The 15,770-nt window shown below is 33.9% G+C and overlaps 1 protein-coding gene across 1 annotated transcript; it reads left to right on the forward strand.

Moving 5' to 3' along the window:
- The first annotated feature begins 12,289 nt into the window (after nucleotides 1–12,289).
- CSNKA2IP (casein kinase 2 subunit alpha' interacting protein) lies at nucleotides 12,290–14,620 on the forward strand. The gene has a single exon (XM_032406225.1). It carries the CDS (start codon nucleotides 12,416–12,418, stop codon nucleotides 14,618–14,620), a length of 2,205 nt encoding a protein of 734 aa, XP_032262116.1. The 5' UTR covers nucleotides 12,290–12,415.
- Nucleotides 14,621–15,770: the final 1,150 nt, after the last annotated feature.

Genomic DNA, 15,770 nt, shown 5'->3' on the forward strand with positions numbered 1-15,770 from the left:
ATCATGACTATATTTTGATTTGCTGTCATGAGAAAACTAATCTCTTGAATTTGGAAAAGATTAAATTGCTAGGTGTTTGCCAAATATGATATTTTAAAATATCCTATTTCATTCTTATCTTAAAATGGTTAACATTAGGCTATTGTCAAATACATGAATATATAGAAATGTTATGTATATGCATTAACTAGTTTAATGCATTTGGAACAAAATCTGCATTACTGAAATCTAATCATTTTAGATTCAGACAGCAAAGGGTGTTCTGTTAAGTGAAAACCACAAATCAAGCAATATGAAGGCAATGTATAACCTACCAAATTATCCATTGGAGGCTATGTCCTTGATTTTGTATAAGCAAAATATCTTGAATTAGACATGCAAGGTAATCAACAGGTCTCTTAATGTGTCATGGTTTTCCATAAGGTCCTTCCCTTTGTTTGCACAGCTGCTTTCTAGAGACCTGTATATCACATTTCCCTTATGATATTGTCACTGCTGTTTTAAACCTAGTGACCATTTCCAGGAAGAAAGTTGCTTGCACAAACGTTTGATCTTATGAAAACTTGACCCATTGTTTCATTATCATTGACAGTTTGAATTTTTTATATAGTCAAGATGTTTGGATTGTCTAATATAATATTAAAGTGTGATTACATTAAAAAAGAAGAAATGTTTATGTAAATTTTAGCCCAGAGAATGTAGTGTATTCTAACATGTAGTCCCATTTAATCATTTTGTTAGAAATATAATGTTATAGGGCAATTGATTTACAGATGATTTATTGGCTTTGAAGAGATATCTCAAAACCTCAATCTCAAAGGCTATATTGGTTTTAAAATAAAATTGATAGGCCAATAACGCCATGAACTTAATACCACATTACACAATTGACTTTTAAAACAGATACCCTTCTAATAAAACACACTGACGTCAATAAACTTTGTATTAGCAACAGTAGCCAGTTAGCAAGATGCTGTGGTACTTGGTTCCTACCTAGAGTTTACCGTCTGATTATTCATGTTCATCTTAATGGTCTCACTTCTCAGTGGATTCCTTCCCCTGCTCATCAGTCACCCCCAAGATAAGATCTATATTTTTTAGAACTACATACAAGGCCCCTCTTCATCTGCTTCCATCCTCATCTTTCCAGGAGTCATCACCTGCCCCTCTTCCAGTGACCTGTGTTACTGCCACAGTGAATTTCTCACTGTCCCTGAATGTTGTAGGTTCTTTCATATTTTTGTGCCTTTTCTTAAGATGACCTTCCCTTGATTGTCAATGGTGAAATGATCTTTCAAAAATCCAATTCATACGTCTCTTCTTCTTTGAAACCTTACTGGACATCTGACAGAGAAGTTCACACATCTTTTAAAACCATGACTATGAAAGTATAAAACATTCTTGATTTGACAACACACACACACACAAACACACATGCTTCTGTTACTTGAAAGTAACATGGAAAGAACATCAAAACTTTTAAATTGTGCTTTTATGTTGAACAACTTGATGATCTTTATAATTAATCGATTTGATATCATAAGACATCCCTTTCTGTTTACTTTAGTGTTCAGCATCTTGTGGATTGGTGTGCATACTAACTTTGTTGGAACTCCTGTTTATGTTCTCACACATGTCACGAGTAAAAACGGTTATAAAATATATATCTTGAATGAAATTATCATATTGGGTGGATCAAAGCCAATATGATAAATTTTTTATGGCAAACAATGTAGGGGAAATATTTGCAGTATTTGTGATAAAAGGTAGACATTATAATACATAATGTATTATATATGTATAAATATATTAATTATAATATGTTACAATATATACTATATAAACATATATAATATAGTATATTGATTATACTATATATAATTATTATATACAAAATATATATAAAGAACCCTTATACTTAATAACACAAAAATGAACACACTGAATCATGGGTAAATAAAGGGACTGAGGACTTAACAAATAGAGAAATATAGATAGCCAAAATTTAGCTGATATTTAAAATATAGATATTAAAATAAGTGGTCATGGAGTAGAGGCCAGCAAAGAGAAAAATATCTTAAATGTTCTGGAGCCAGAGTTTATGGAGTAGCTAAATGTTGCTTATCTATTACTGATGGGAATTTATTTTTTTTTATTTTTACAAATTTACTGGAAGAAAATTTAGCAAAATATTTTAGAGCCTGAAAATATAAAATTTTATCCTAAACTTCTGATTCTAGAAAGTAATCTAAAAGCAGAGATGTACAAAAATATTGGTTAGGGTAATGATCTTCAAAGCCTCACTTTTAAATAATGGAAATACAATAATGCACTTATGGGCATCAATTAAAATTATATTTGAGAAGAATATTTAAAGACATGAAAATATCTGTTATTTCACTAACCAAACAAAAAAGAAAATGTTAAGCACCTCATATTTGTACAAAAATGCAGATATATAAAAACATTGGAATGATAATACACATAATAACTCTGAGTAATGGGATTATGGGTGATTTTTATTTTCTTGACCATATTCTTTTCTAAGTTTTCAATGATAAATATATATTACGTTTATAATCAGAATATTTAAATGATTAATTTTCCTGAAATTAAAACCAAAACAATCACAAGCACAAAAATTAATGGATTTTTACAAAGAATATTATGTAAAATGTGTCTAGAATGGGCTGACTTAGCTCTTTACATACCAAGCCCATGGTTCTTGAACTTATCTAGGAGAGGAGAATAGAGAGGATAGACAGCACTGACTACAGCTGCATGGTGATGGATAGATTTCTGCAGAACTCATGGCAGGGTTGCTTAAAGTCCACTCCACTAACAACTCCCTGGATTTGGGTGACAACTTGATTGCAGGTGAAAAAAGGCAGAATTTTCTCAAAGCTCTTACTTTGAATAGAGAATTGTAGAGCTCTTTCTGGATATGGTAGCCTAGGAATTATACTTATTTTTCTGTGCATTAGAACATAGTCCTTTCGGTATTAGTTTTCCTCACAGAGAATGTAAATAGTATATAGTCTACAAGATTGTCTAGCATGAAAGTAGCTCAAGGTTCTTTTCTAAGAATCATTGAAAGAGCCATATTTTTAGTTTTCATGAAACTTCTGGGTAGAGGCACATTTACAACCAGGAATGTGTATAGATGACTGTGCACGTATATGCAGGTATAATAGCATTCAGAGAATGTAACCCTGGAGTATGAATCTGAGAGATTTCTTGTGGGTTTATATTTGGGAAAAGATGAGAGCTGAACATTTTGTCAGGTCTTCATGTCAAGTACTCATGTCAGGCTGGAGATAAGCCTAGGATTGCAGAGGTTTCTTCTGAAGTCTGTGTACCTGAGCCAGTGCATCTTATGCATTTGGCTCCCAGAAGAGAATTATGCTCTTAGAATGATCAATCCTCACTTTGACTCTAGTACATTAAGAATTAACTCCCAAGAAATTCTCTAAATTCAAATCTTTTGAATTGCAAAAATAATATAGGCCTAAGGGTATTTTGAATGTTGAGTTTGGCAGGCAGGAGATTATTTGGTTTAAATGAACCAAACAGATTAAAACAAATAATGCTAGGTTACTCCAGACTAAAATTAAAAAAAAAAAAATGAGAGATATCTTATATTCTGACTATTAACTCTATGTGACATTGCTAGGAAATTAATCTATATGTACAATAAGAATACTGAATATAAAACGCTAAACCAATCTTCACCAATTTTTAGGCATCTATACATTTATATTTGTATTGTATGGATTTCCTAGAGGCCTCGCCTCTTTGATTTCTTTTGAACTTGGAACATGCACCTATTTCTATTTTGATGGTTTATTGAGAGCACAAAGCATTTACCTCATTGTACTGTCTTTTTTCAGAGGTCTTACATTTGAGATATTAAATGAGGTTGGTTTGTGAGACTCTCTTTGTTTTACATTAGGGTTGTTTTTTGTTTATTTGTTTTGTTTTTGTTTTTGTTTTTTTGGTCTATCGATTTGTAATAATTTTGCTCCTAAATTCTCAACTGATGATGGGATTCCTGAGATTAGTAGTAGTAGTATTCAATTATATGGGACTACTGCAAGTTGTTGATTCATTCATCTGCTGATAGACATTGGATTATTTTTGGTTTTGGACTATTAAACTAAACCTGCAATGAACATATTTCTACAAGTCTTTGGGTGTGTGCTTTCTTTTCTCTTGGGTAAATACTAGGAGTGGAGTGGCTGGGTCATATGATGCATGTGATATTTAGCTTTCTAAGAAATGGTCAACTTATTTTCCAAACTTCTTGGGCTATTTTAAATCCCCACCAGCTGTATATCAGAGTTCTATTTCTTCCACATCAACACTTAGTAGGTGAGCTTTAAAAAATTTAGCAGCTCTAATAGGTATTTAGTCATATGTCTCATGGTTTCAATTTGCATTTCCTAATTACTAATGATGTTGAATATCTTTCCATGTGTTTATTTTCCATTCATATATCATCTTTGGAGAGTTGTCCAAATATTTTGCCCATTTTTTTTTATTGGATCACTTGCATTGTTTTTGTGTTTTGAGAGTTATCTATATACTCTTGATAACATGTCCTTTGTCAGATACATGGTTTGCACATATTTTCCCTAAGTTTATAACTTATCTATTCATTTTCCCAAAAGTATCTTATGAAGAGCAGAAATTTTTAATTTTGGTGAAGTTCACTTTATTCATTTGTTCTTTTATTTGTTGTGCTTTTGGTGTCACATCTAAAAATCTACACCCAATTCAAGTCACAAAGATTTTCTCTTCTATTTTCTTCCAGAATGTTTGTAGATTTAGGTATTATGTTAGATCTATAATGCCATTATCAGTTGATTTTTATATATAATTTGAGGTATGGGTCAAACTTCATGTTTTTTTGGAGATGTATATCCAGTGATTACAGCATCATTTGAAAGGATTATTCTCCACTGAATTGCTTTTGCACATTGTAAAAAAAGACCAGCTGTCCATATATGTGTGGGTGTATTTCTGAACTTCCTATTTTGTTCCATTGGTTTACTTGTATACCTTTATGCCCATAGAGACTATTTTGACTGTTGTTTTTTTTAAAGGATTTATCTATTTATATGAGAGAGAGGGAGAGTAGGGGGAGCGGCAGAGGGAGAGGAAGAGAGAGAATCTTAAGCAGACTCCCTACTGAGTGCAGAGCCCAGGAACTCAGGGCTCGATCTCACGACACTGAGATCATGACCTGAGCCAAAATCAAGAGCCAGATGCTTAACCAACTGAGCCACCCAGGTGCCCCAACTATTGTTTTTTAATAAGTCTTGAAGTCAGGTAATGTTGGCCTTCCAATTTTCTTTTTTCAAAGCTGTTTTGTCTATTCTAGCTCCTTTGCATTCCAACTCTTCATCCAGATTTTTCTAATGTTAACATTTTACACAACCATTGTATATTTATCAAAACAAAGACATTAACATTGGTAAAATACTATTAACTAAAGTACAGATTTTAATAGAATTTCACCAATTTTTCCATTAATGTCTTTTTGCTGATCCAGGATCTGATCCAAGATACCACATTGCATTTAGTCATTATGTTTAGATTTTTTCTGATCTGTGACAGCTTTTCTATTGCTCCTTGTTTTTTTGTGACTGACACTTTTAAGGAGTATTGGTGAAATATTTTATAGAATTTTTCTTAATTTGGGCCTGTCTGACATTTTCTCATGATTAAGATTGGGTTCATGGATTTGGGGGAAAGTATATTATCCTTTTTATATGTTCTTGGATTTGACTTGCTAAAACTTTGGGATTTATGTATCTATCTAAGGAAATAGGTCTTTAGGTTTGTTTGTATGTTTCAATCTAGTAATGCTTTTGTTTGGTTTTGGTATCAAGATAATACTTGATTCATAGGATGACTTTTGAAGAAATTCTTCCATTTTAATTTTCTAGAAGATTATGTGCAGAATTGGTATTGTTTTTTCCTTAAATGTTTGTTACAATGCACAAATGAAGCCATCAGAGTCTGGTGTTTTCTTTGTGGGAAGGTTTTTTATTTTGTTTTGGGTTTTTTGTTTTGTTTTTTGGGGGAGAGGGGCAGAGGCAGAGGGAGAGAGAGAGAATCCCAAGCAAGCTCCACAACCAGCGTGGAGCCTGACACAGGGCTCGATCTCACGACCCTGAGATCATGACCTGAGCTGAAATCAAGAGTCAGATGCATAACCAACTGAGCCACCCAGGTGCCCCTCTTTGTGGGAAGGTTTTACTCTCTATTTCATAGGTATAGAGATCTGTAGTTAGTTTTTTTTAAAGATTTCATTTATTTATTTCAGAGAGAGACAGAGCAGAAGCAGGGAGAGAGGCAGAGAGAGAGGGAGAAGCAGGCTCCTCTTTCAGTGGGGAGCCTGATGTGGAGGCGATCCCAGGACCCTAAGATCATGATCTGCGCAGAAGGCAGCTACTTAACTGATTAACCCACCCAGGCGCCCCCTAGAGATCTGTAGTTTTTAAATTTATTTCTTAGTGAGCTTTGGCAGTGTGTGTCTTTCAAGAAATCTGTCTCTTTCATCTGAGTTGTCTAGTCTATTGGCATAATATTCATAGTATTACCTTACTTTTCAATATGTGTGAAGTTGGTAGTAATATCACCTCTTTCATTCCTGATATTTTTACTTTATTTCTCTCTCTGTGTTTTCTTCCAGACATGTCTGACTAAATGTTTTCAATTTTATTGATCTCAATCAGATTTTGGCGTCCTTGATTTTCTGGTTTGTATATTATTAATTTCCCTTCTAATCTCTATCATTTTTTTCTACTTCATTTTGGCTTAATGTGCTCTTTTTCTCTTTGCTTAACAAGCAAATTAATGTCCTTGGTTTGAAAGTTTTCTTCTTTTCTAATATAGTTATTAAATGATACAGATATCTTCCTCCTCCTAAGTTCTGCTTTAGCAGCATCCTACACATTTTTATACATTTTAGTTTTATTTTCATTTATTGAAAAATAATTCCTTTCTTTTTGTCTTCTTTGATCGATGGGTTATGTAGAAGTATATTATTTTATACTATATGTTTGGTTACATTTTCAGATATTTTTGTTACTGATTTATAATTAATTTCATTGTCAAATCCAAGAACATACTATGTATGATTCAAACGCATTTGAATTTATTGAAATTTGTTGTATGGTCTATAAATGTATTGGTGGATATTCCATGTGCACTTGAAAAGAATGTTTTTGGAGTGAAATGTTCTATGAATATCAATTAGGTCAAGTTAATTGATAGTGTCTTTTAAAGCTTAAGTACAAAATCTTACTGATTTCCTGCTTATTTCTATCCATTAATGAAAAACTTACTGCAATTTCCAATTATAATTTTTCTATTTATTAGAAATATGTTTTGAAAAAGGAAGTAGAATGAAGGAATAAGGAACATCTGTGCATTGGAAAAAGAATTGAAAGATACAAAAGAAGCAGATACAGTAAACTGTTGGCTTTCTTTGACTACTAGGCATTTGTATTTCTTCTATGTAAAATTTTCAAGTAATTGCTCATTTTTGTAATAGGATGTTTGTATTTTTATTGAAATGTTAGAGCAAATAATATATAAAGTATTCATGTTGATCATATAACCTGCTAAATGTTGATATTTAGTAAAATTCTTGATCCATATATATTGACTTAGTAAAGTGATTTCACGGAATTTTCTGAATTTTAATATGTTATTGATTCCATCAGGTTTTCTTTAGTCTAAATTGGGTTTTTAATCACATAATATGCATAGAGAGATGACTTAATTTCTGCCTTTTCAATAGTTATATTTCTTTTTTTTTCTGTTTTCTTCATTATTACATTGGCCAGATCTTCCCAAACAATGTTAAATTGTGGTAGTGACTACATGATGGATATGCTTGTCTATTATCAGCCCGTAATGGGATTAGCTCATATTTCAATATCAACTGATTTCAGTTTACTTTCAGATTGAGGTTTGTTTTCATTAAATAATTAGTTTTTTTCCTAGTAGTTTACTGGGTTTTATGAGGAGTGGATGTTGGATTTTATAAAGTGACATTTTTTTTTAGCATCTATTAGGATTTATTTTGAATTATGAGCATGGCAAATTATAATGTTTACTAATAAATCATTACATTGTGCAAATAAGATCAAGTTAGTGATAGTTGATTGTTATTTTATTGTAGTGTTAAATGTTTTATTCTATTTAGTAATTTTACATATGAAATGTGTCATTTTATTATTTTTCCTTTAACGTTGAACTATTTTTGTCATGGTTTAGTATCAGAATCATAAACAGCAGTTTCATAGAACAAATTTAGACTATTTCTATATTTATCATATTCTGAAAAGGTTTATATAAGTATGTAAATCTCTTCATTTCAAGTTTGAAAGAACTCATCTATAAAAAGAATTTGGGCACAAAGACTATATGTGGGTTAATTTTTTCTTAAGTGGTATTCATTTTCTTCTGTAGTTATAGCTTCACTCAAATTTCCACCACTTCTTGAGTACTTTTAATATTTATATGCTTTAGTAAAACACATTCTTTGAAATGGGAGTGCCATTTGCTGAGTAAGTCTGAAAGTGGAAAACATTCAGAAATGTTATTTTTCTGTTTCTTGTCTTAAATAGATTTTTGTTAGTTCCATTTGTTTTGAATTTCTTTATTCTTCTACATACGATAGCAGGATTTCCACATTATATTCTTTTTTTTTTTCAAGTTTTCATTACATCTGTGTGCCAGATCTTGGTTCATCCTTTAATGTTTCACCTTTCAGTGCAATTTTGTTTCAGATGTGTCTTTTCAAATTAACATCAAGTTATGTATTTTTTAACTTTTTATTGAAGTTAAGAAACATACAAAAATACACATTGTGTAAATGTTAGAGCTCAATTATCACAAAATGAGTTCACCCATACAGTCATCTTCCAGGTCAAGAAACAATATTACCACCACCCTAGAAGTTTTTGTTTCCTCCTGATCTCTACCTCCCCAAGTGTATTAGCTTGACTTTTAAGATCATAGTTAGTATGACCTTATTTTGTACTTTCATATGTAGAATTATGAAGTATTTTTTTATTATTTTCACTCAACATTTTGTATGTGAGATTAATCTGTTTAGGTGCATAGTGCTAGACTTTTGTTAGTTTCATTGTTGTTTGGTATTTCATTGAATGAATATATCATAAACTTATTTATATATTCTGCTATTAATTGAAGTTAATTTGAGTTTGGAGCTATTATGAATAATGTTCCACTGAACATCCTAGTGCATGTATTTGGTGCAAATATTCATTCATTACATGCCTGTTGGATTATACCTGGCAGTGAAATATAATGTATGTGTGTGTGTAATATACCAATATTAACATAGTCACCAGTTCTTGGCTTTGTCTGTTTTTATTTCATTTAAAAATTTTTTATTTTGCTTTAGTCATATTCTGATAATGTATTATAATATGTCTGTGTTTTAAATATGCATTTCATGGGTTTCTAATGAAGCTGAACTTTTTTCATATATGTGTTAGCATTTGGATATCCTCATTTATGAAGTGCTTGTCCATGTATTTTGCCATGATTCCAATTGCATTTTTTTTCTAAGCACCATGCAGAGGTTATATATGTAATATTTCCATGATAATATACATATCCATATTTTTTCAGATATTATGTATTGTAAATATGTTTTCACATTCTTTGATTTGCCTTTACTCCTTCTAAATATGGTGTATTTTGATGATTGGGAGTTCTTGGTTTTAATTTATCAATTTTTAATGGTTGCTGCTCTTTATGTTCTAAGATATCTTCACATACCTCAAGGTCATGAAGTTATTTTATATTACCATCCAGAAGCTTGTTAGGGTGCCAGACAGAACACAGTGGAGTGTACCATTTTCTCCGTCTTTAAAAAGTTGGATGTTGAATCACATCACACAAAATCCAGCAATCACAAATAACTTCAGTGCTTATTACTCATGCATACACAGGCAAAATGAAAGAATTCCCTGGGTGAACAGCAGCTGTGTCTCACCAGCAAGAATTTGTTCTTGAATGTCTGAAAGAGGAGATGGAAGAGGGGGAGTGAGGTCATGGGGGGAAAGATATAGAAGTTAATAATATATTTGTCTACATGAGATATGCCTACAGTATAAACTGAAATAGTGGCATTGGATAGGAAAAGGTAAATTAAGATGTGGAAGAGGTAAAATCAGCCAGTATTGGTATCTAAATGGTTTTAGAGGTTGAAGCTGTCCAGGATGATTTCAAAGATTCTGAATTAGATAATTAGGCTTTAGGCACTGAGATAGAAGATATAGAAAAAGATTTCTCTAGAAGGAGAAATTATTGAGTTTTATGTGTTTTGTATTTGAATTGTCTTTGGGACTTTGGGATAGAGAAGTCGGATGATTACCTGGAAATATAATTTTGAAGCTAAAAAGAAAACCAGCACTAGAGACAAAAGATTAGGAACTCATTGTTGTGTAAATAATTTTGTTGGTACTTGGAGAATTCCACAAAGAATGACTTGAAAACAAGTGAATTAAGATATCAATAAGATATATTTTTAAATAGATTAGAGTAAATAAGTGAAAAGACACCTTGACATAAGGGAAGACCTTCTAGTAGTAATAGAATTGATATTTAAAAAATTGGATAAGTTGGCATATATGAAAAATAAATTTGTCCATCAGAAATTGGGTTGGTAAGTCATGGAAGCATAGGAAGAGTCATGAAACCAAATTTTGATAGCTCCCATCTTCAAGGGCCTTAGGACCAATGACTTAATTGTCTGATCCCAAGGTCTGTTGTAATCACCCTCAGTTTTTTGTCATATGTGTCTTAGCCTTAAAACCAGAACAAACCCCAGGCCATGAAAATGCACTAAAATAATGTCATATTATATTATGTGTTGTCTTTTTTTTTTTTTTAAGATTTTTATTTATTTATTTGAGAGAGAGAGAGTGAGAGAGGAGTGAGGGACAGAATGAGAAGCAGACTCCCTGCTGAGCAGGGACCCCAGGATCATGACCTGAGCCGAAGGCAGACGCTTAACCAACTGAGCCACTTAGGTGCCCCAAATATGTTGTCTTTTAAAAAGCAACACTCTATCTTTTCTGAGCTTTCATCACTTTTGGCCAGCTGTATGTTTCTGTTTTTTGTGAGGTTTCTTTCTTTAGTTCATTTTTAAATCCTAAACATAACTAGTGTGATTACATAGGAATAAAATAAAAAGAGAAGAGAACTGGTGATAGAACACTGAGGACTACATTGAGGTTAGAGGAAAAGAAAATAATTTAATGAAGTCCTGGAGAGAAATGAGAGAATGGAGAGAACCAGAATATAAAGAAATAAGGCACATGAACAAAGACATTAGTTTTAAAAGGTAGTAGTCACAGTTTCAAAAGCTACAATGGTGACAAATAAGAACAAGAATAAAAGTATGCAATAGACTTTCAACTAGAATTATAGACTTTGGAAATAAGCTAAAAATAATGATAGGTAATTGAATCTAAATTGAAAACCAACATTTCAGAAGAACTTCTTTTTCACTTTTCTCTAAGATTCTCTTATTTCATGCAACAAACTTACCATAGGTTTTGTTTTGTTTTTTTGTTTTACTAAAGCTGTTATTAAAAGAGTACCAAAAATGGCTATTACCTTTTATTATATCCTGGGCAATGTTATACATTTTGTATCTTAGTTTTTAGCTCAATAAATTAAATATTTATCTATTTTACAGATAGATAAATGGGGTTTAGAAAGTTTAATTCAAAAGTTACACAGAGTAGGGGCGCCTGGGTGGCTCAGTTGTTAAGCATCTGCCTTCGGCTCAGGTCATGATCCCAGGGTCCTGGGATCGAGCCCCACATCGGGCTCCCTGCTCAGCGGGAAGCCTGCTTCTCCTTCTCCCACTCCCCCTGCTTGTGTTCCCTCTCTCACTGTGTCTCTCTCTGTCAAATAAATAAATAAAATCTTTAAAAAAAAAAAAAGTTACACAGAGTAAATGGCTTGGATTTAACATAAAACCCATGCTCTAGTCACTACAATTTGTTGTATTAATTAGGGATATTAATATCCCTATCAGGATCTCTTCTGAACTCTCTTCACTATTTTATTAACAGGCATTATTTGCTCAAGAGGAAAAAAAAAACCTCTAGGAAATGAAAGAGAAGATAGCGGAGAATCTCAAATGGTGATAATTTTTTCAACTTCATCTATATCTGAATTTTGAGACACGCTATAATATTTGGGAATTAACAGTGAAGAAACAAGATACAAGTTAGAAACTACGAAGGACTATTTATTTTAAAATATTCATTGTCCAATGAATCCATCTAAAAGACTCGCAAATATCCCACAAGCCAGCTGCTTTCAAAAAGACCTCTACCACTAGCACAAGATGGTACCATTGGCATATTATGATCAACACTTTGTGCCATTAGAACACTCTTACCAACTGACCACAACCAATTCATTAACACATCAATACGCAGGTGAAAAACTAAATCAATCCAATAACAAGCCTGTGGTCAGAGTGCAGTCCCATAGTAATCACCTTGCAGCACCTCTAGTTAGCTCTAAGCAGATGGTGCAGAGCTGCTCAGTATTGTCCTCTGCCAGGTCTCAGGACACAATTTCACAGGGCTTCTATAACAAGGTTCTGAAAGCACCAGTATCCCAGTCCAAACGTCAGGCCATACCTTTACTAGACCTCCACCAGAGAACTTCACTGTGGCCTAAACTGAGAGCCCCGAGCTCACCTGCGATACACCATAAAGCTCAGACAACATTTTCCCTTGACCTTAATAAGACATCTTCATTGCTGGAGTCCAGCCAAACAAATTTGAGCTCACAATTACCCCTCCCCAAACCTCAGACTACATCTTCACCAGACTTTTGCTGGACATCACCTTCACAGAAGTCTAATCAAAGAGTCTCAGGTTCATCATTATTCCCCTCCAAACATCAAGAAACACCTCCCCTAGACAGCCTCTGGGCATCATCTTCTTTGGGATCTAATCAAAGAGTGCTTAGCTCAACATTACCACAATCCAAGCCTCAGAAAGCATCATCATTGGAAAGCCTTTGGACATCTTTATTGGAGCACAGTCAAAGATCTTTGAGCTCACCATCACTCAACTCTACACCTCAAATAAATGACTTACTTCAGTCATCATGTTCATTGGAATCCAATCAAATGGCTCTGAGCTCACCGTTACCTGACTCTAGACCTCAGACACCACCTGCACTGAATTGTAGTTCCTGTGTTCTGAGCTTACCATTGTCCCACTCAAAACCAAGGAAATCACCTTTGGCACATTCTGTCCGCCAGACTCAGAGTTTGCCATTGTTCTCACCCAAATCTCAGACGGTGCTTACATTTAATCATGACTTCAGGACCTTGAGCTCACCAGTTTGTCACTCCAAGTTTCAGAACACCTCTTCACCAAATGACAAACAGAAAGCCACAGATTTATCTTCACCCCATTCTAAGTCAAATGTCTCAGGTCCATCATTATCAAGCTCCAAACAATTTATTAGAAATATAGCTGCTTCAACATTGGGCTCCAGATTCCAGAGTAAAAGCAGCTTTGATCTTTGTGCAAAGACAGAATCAAATAAAGAAGTTCCATGGAGTTTAAATTATATTTATCCCTGCCTTGTTAAAGGTGGAACTGTCCCTGATGATGTCCTAAATAAAATTGTCAATTCTGTCTCCAAGACCAGAATCCAGAAGGATCTCTGTAGGCAGATTCTCTTTCGAAGGATGAGGGGAAGGCCAAATCCTTATCCTGGTCCCCGCCTTTCATCAAATTATGTGGTTTGTTTAGCTTGTGCTTCCTGCATAAAATCTCAGTGTAACCATCTCACAGGAAGGAAAGATCCTCGCAGTGCAACACTGTTTGTCATACCAACACCTGAACTTGGTTCTGAGGGAGAAATGGAAGTGAAATTAGTTTTTCTCCTTTCCCTACCAGAGACTTCTCTCTCATCTTGTTTCCCATCCGCTGTGAAAGAAAATCAGCCTGATGAAGCCCCTGAAGACAACCTTGAAGGAATGGAGAAGATACAAATTTTCTCTCCATCTGAACCTGAAATCACACAAGAGCTAGATAACAAATGGCCGACAGTAGCCCCTGAAAACAAAGTTGTAAGCCAACGACCCCAGGCTATTGACTGGCTGCTTTATGTTAAGAAAAGTAGTCATTTTCAGCCACAGTCCCTGCCTCAGTCCTCTTCCTCCTCAACGTCCTCCTCCACGTCCTCCTCCTCCTCCTCAACATCCCCCTCCTCCTCCTCTTCATCATCTTCTTCCTCCTCTTCTTCTTCCACTCCACCTTCCTTACCCCCTCCTTCCAAAGAGTCTACCACATCTACTCTCTCAGGTTGCGTATTCACTAAGGTACTTAGTTACCACCGGTTGCCTCCAGGAGTCTCCTGGCTTGAGTTTATATGTAGTAAAAATCACCAGCTACTTCCTGGAAAACCACAACAAAGTCAATCACGACCTTCCAAAACAAGGCCTATGAGGAATAGCACCACAGTAAAAGGGCCAAAGGGACCAAAGATACTATTCAAATTTTTCCAGACAGTTTCAAAATGAGAGAAATATTGATTAAATTAATTTGTTCCTTTGAAAGCAATTGACCTCTTATCTTAGTTCTTTGAAATTAGAGATTGATTTCCTATCATGCTTATTAAAATTCTTAGTAATAACTAAGTGTGACTGTATATTTTAGCTGATGAAGCACATAGTTAGGGGAACTAATACTCTTAAGTCTATTTTCTAGTTAAATAATAGACTATGATCTCCTAGACAGCAAAACTGAATTCCAGGTTTTAACCAAATGCCTGGCTTATAGTAGCCACTGTATAATCATTGTTACATGAATTAATCATAATTGGCCATAAACCAGAAATACCTCATATGTCTTGTCCTGAACAGTGTCTAGCTCATTGTTATTCTCCTTCCTCATAAAACATGATAATGACAGTATCCTTAAGGCAACTTATGCTAATCTGTTTCCCTATCTCTGAAGAAAATTCAGATCATGTTCAACAGGTAAGAATGTATTTAGAGAGGAATCTTTTCTCTAGTTATGTGAATCTCTTTCTAGTTATGTGTTCCTAGGGAAAATTCTTCTATGCTAAGATCCCACACTCTGAAATCCAATGATTTATTCAACCTTAGTTAACAAATCTCAGGAGAGAATTAACTAGTACAAACAACCCTACCTATTGTCTGTGCCAATATTTAGGTTATAGGCTCTGTGCCAATATTTAAATTATAGGCTCTGAAATTACCTGTTCAACACTTCTATCTATACATCCAAAATGGGTTAATAAAAATGTTTCAAAAATGTTTTTGTTCCACTGGGTCTACTGGTAGTGGGAAGAGAAGGAAGTTAATTGTCTTAGATAAGACAGTAGATACTCACCTTAAGTGATCATCTCAATCCCCAAGGACTAGAATTAGTATCTCTTGCATGCACTGATGACTCGTAATTCTGCTCCACCAATATCTTTCCGACTGTATACTGGACATTTCCAGTTGGAACGTTGCATAGGCATCTCAAACTCAACATCATGAAACCAAAATTATTGTCTTTACATTTATAATTTGGATCATTACATTTACAGTCCTTTGTCCCTAGTGTTCCTATTTCAATGGATGTACCACCATTCATCATGGAGTCATGTTTGACTGTTTTTCTCATTGCCTGACCCTCTCTAAGTCCATGAGTTCTATGGCC

Source organism: Phoca vitulina, unplaced genomic scaffold (assembly GCF_004348235.1).
Source record: "Phoca vitulina isolate PV1807 unplaced genomic scaffold, GSC_HSeal_1.0 scaffold8, whole genome shotgun sequence".
Taxonomy (NCBI): domain Eukaryota; kingdom Metazoa; phylum Chordata; class Mammalia; order Carnivora; family Phocidae; genus Phoca; species Phoca vitulina.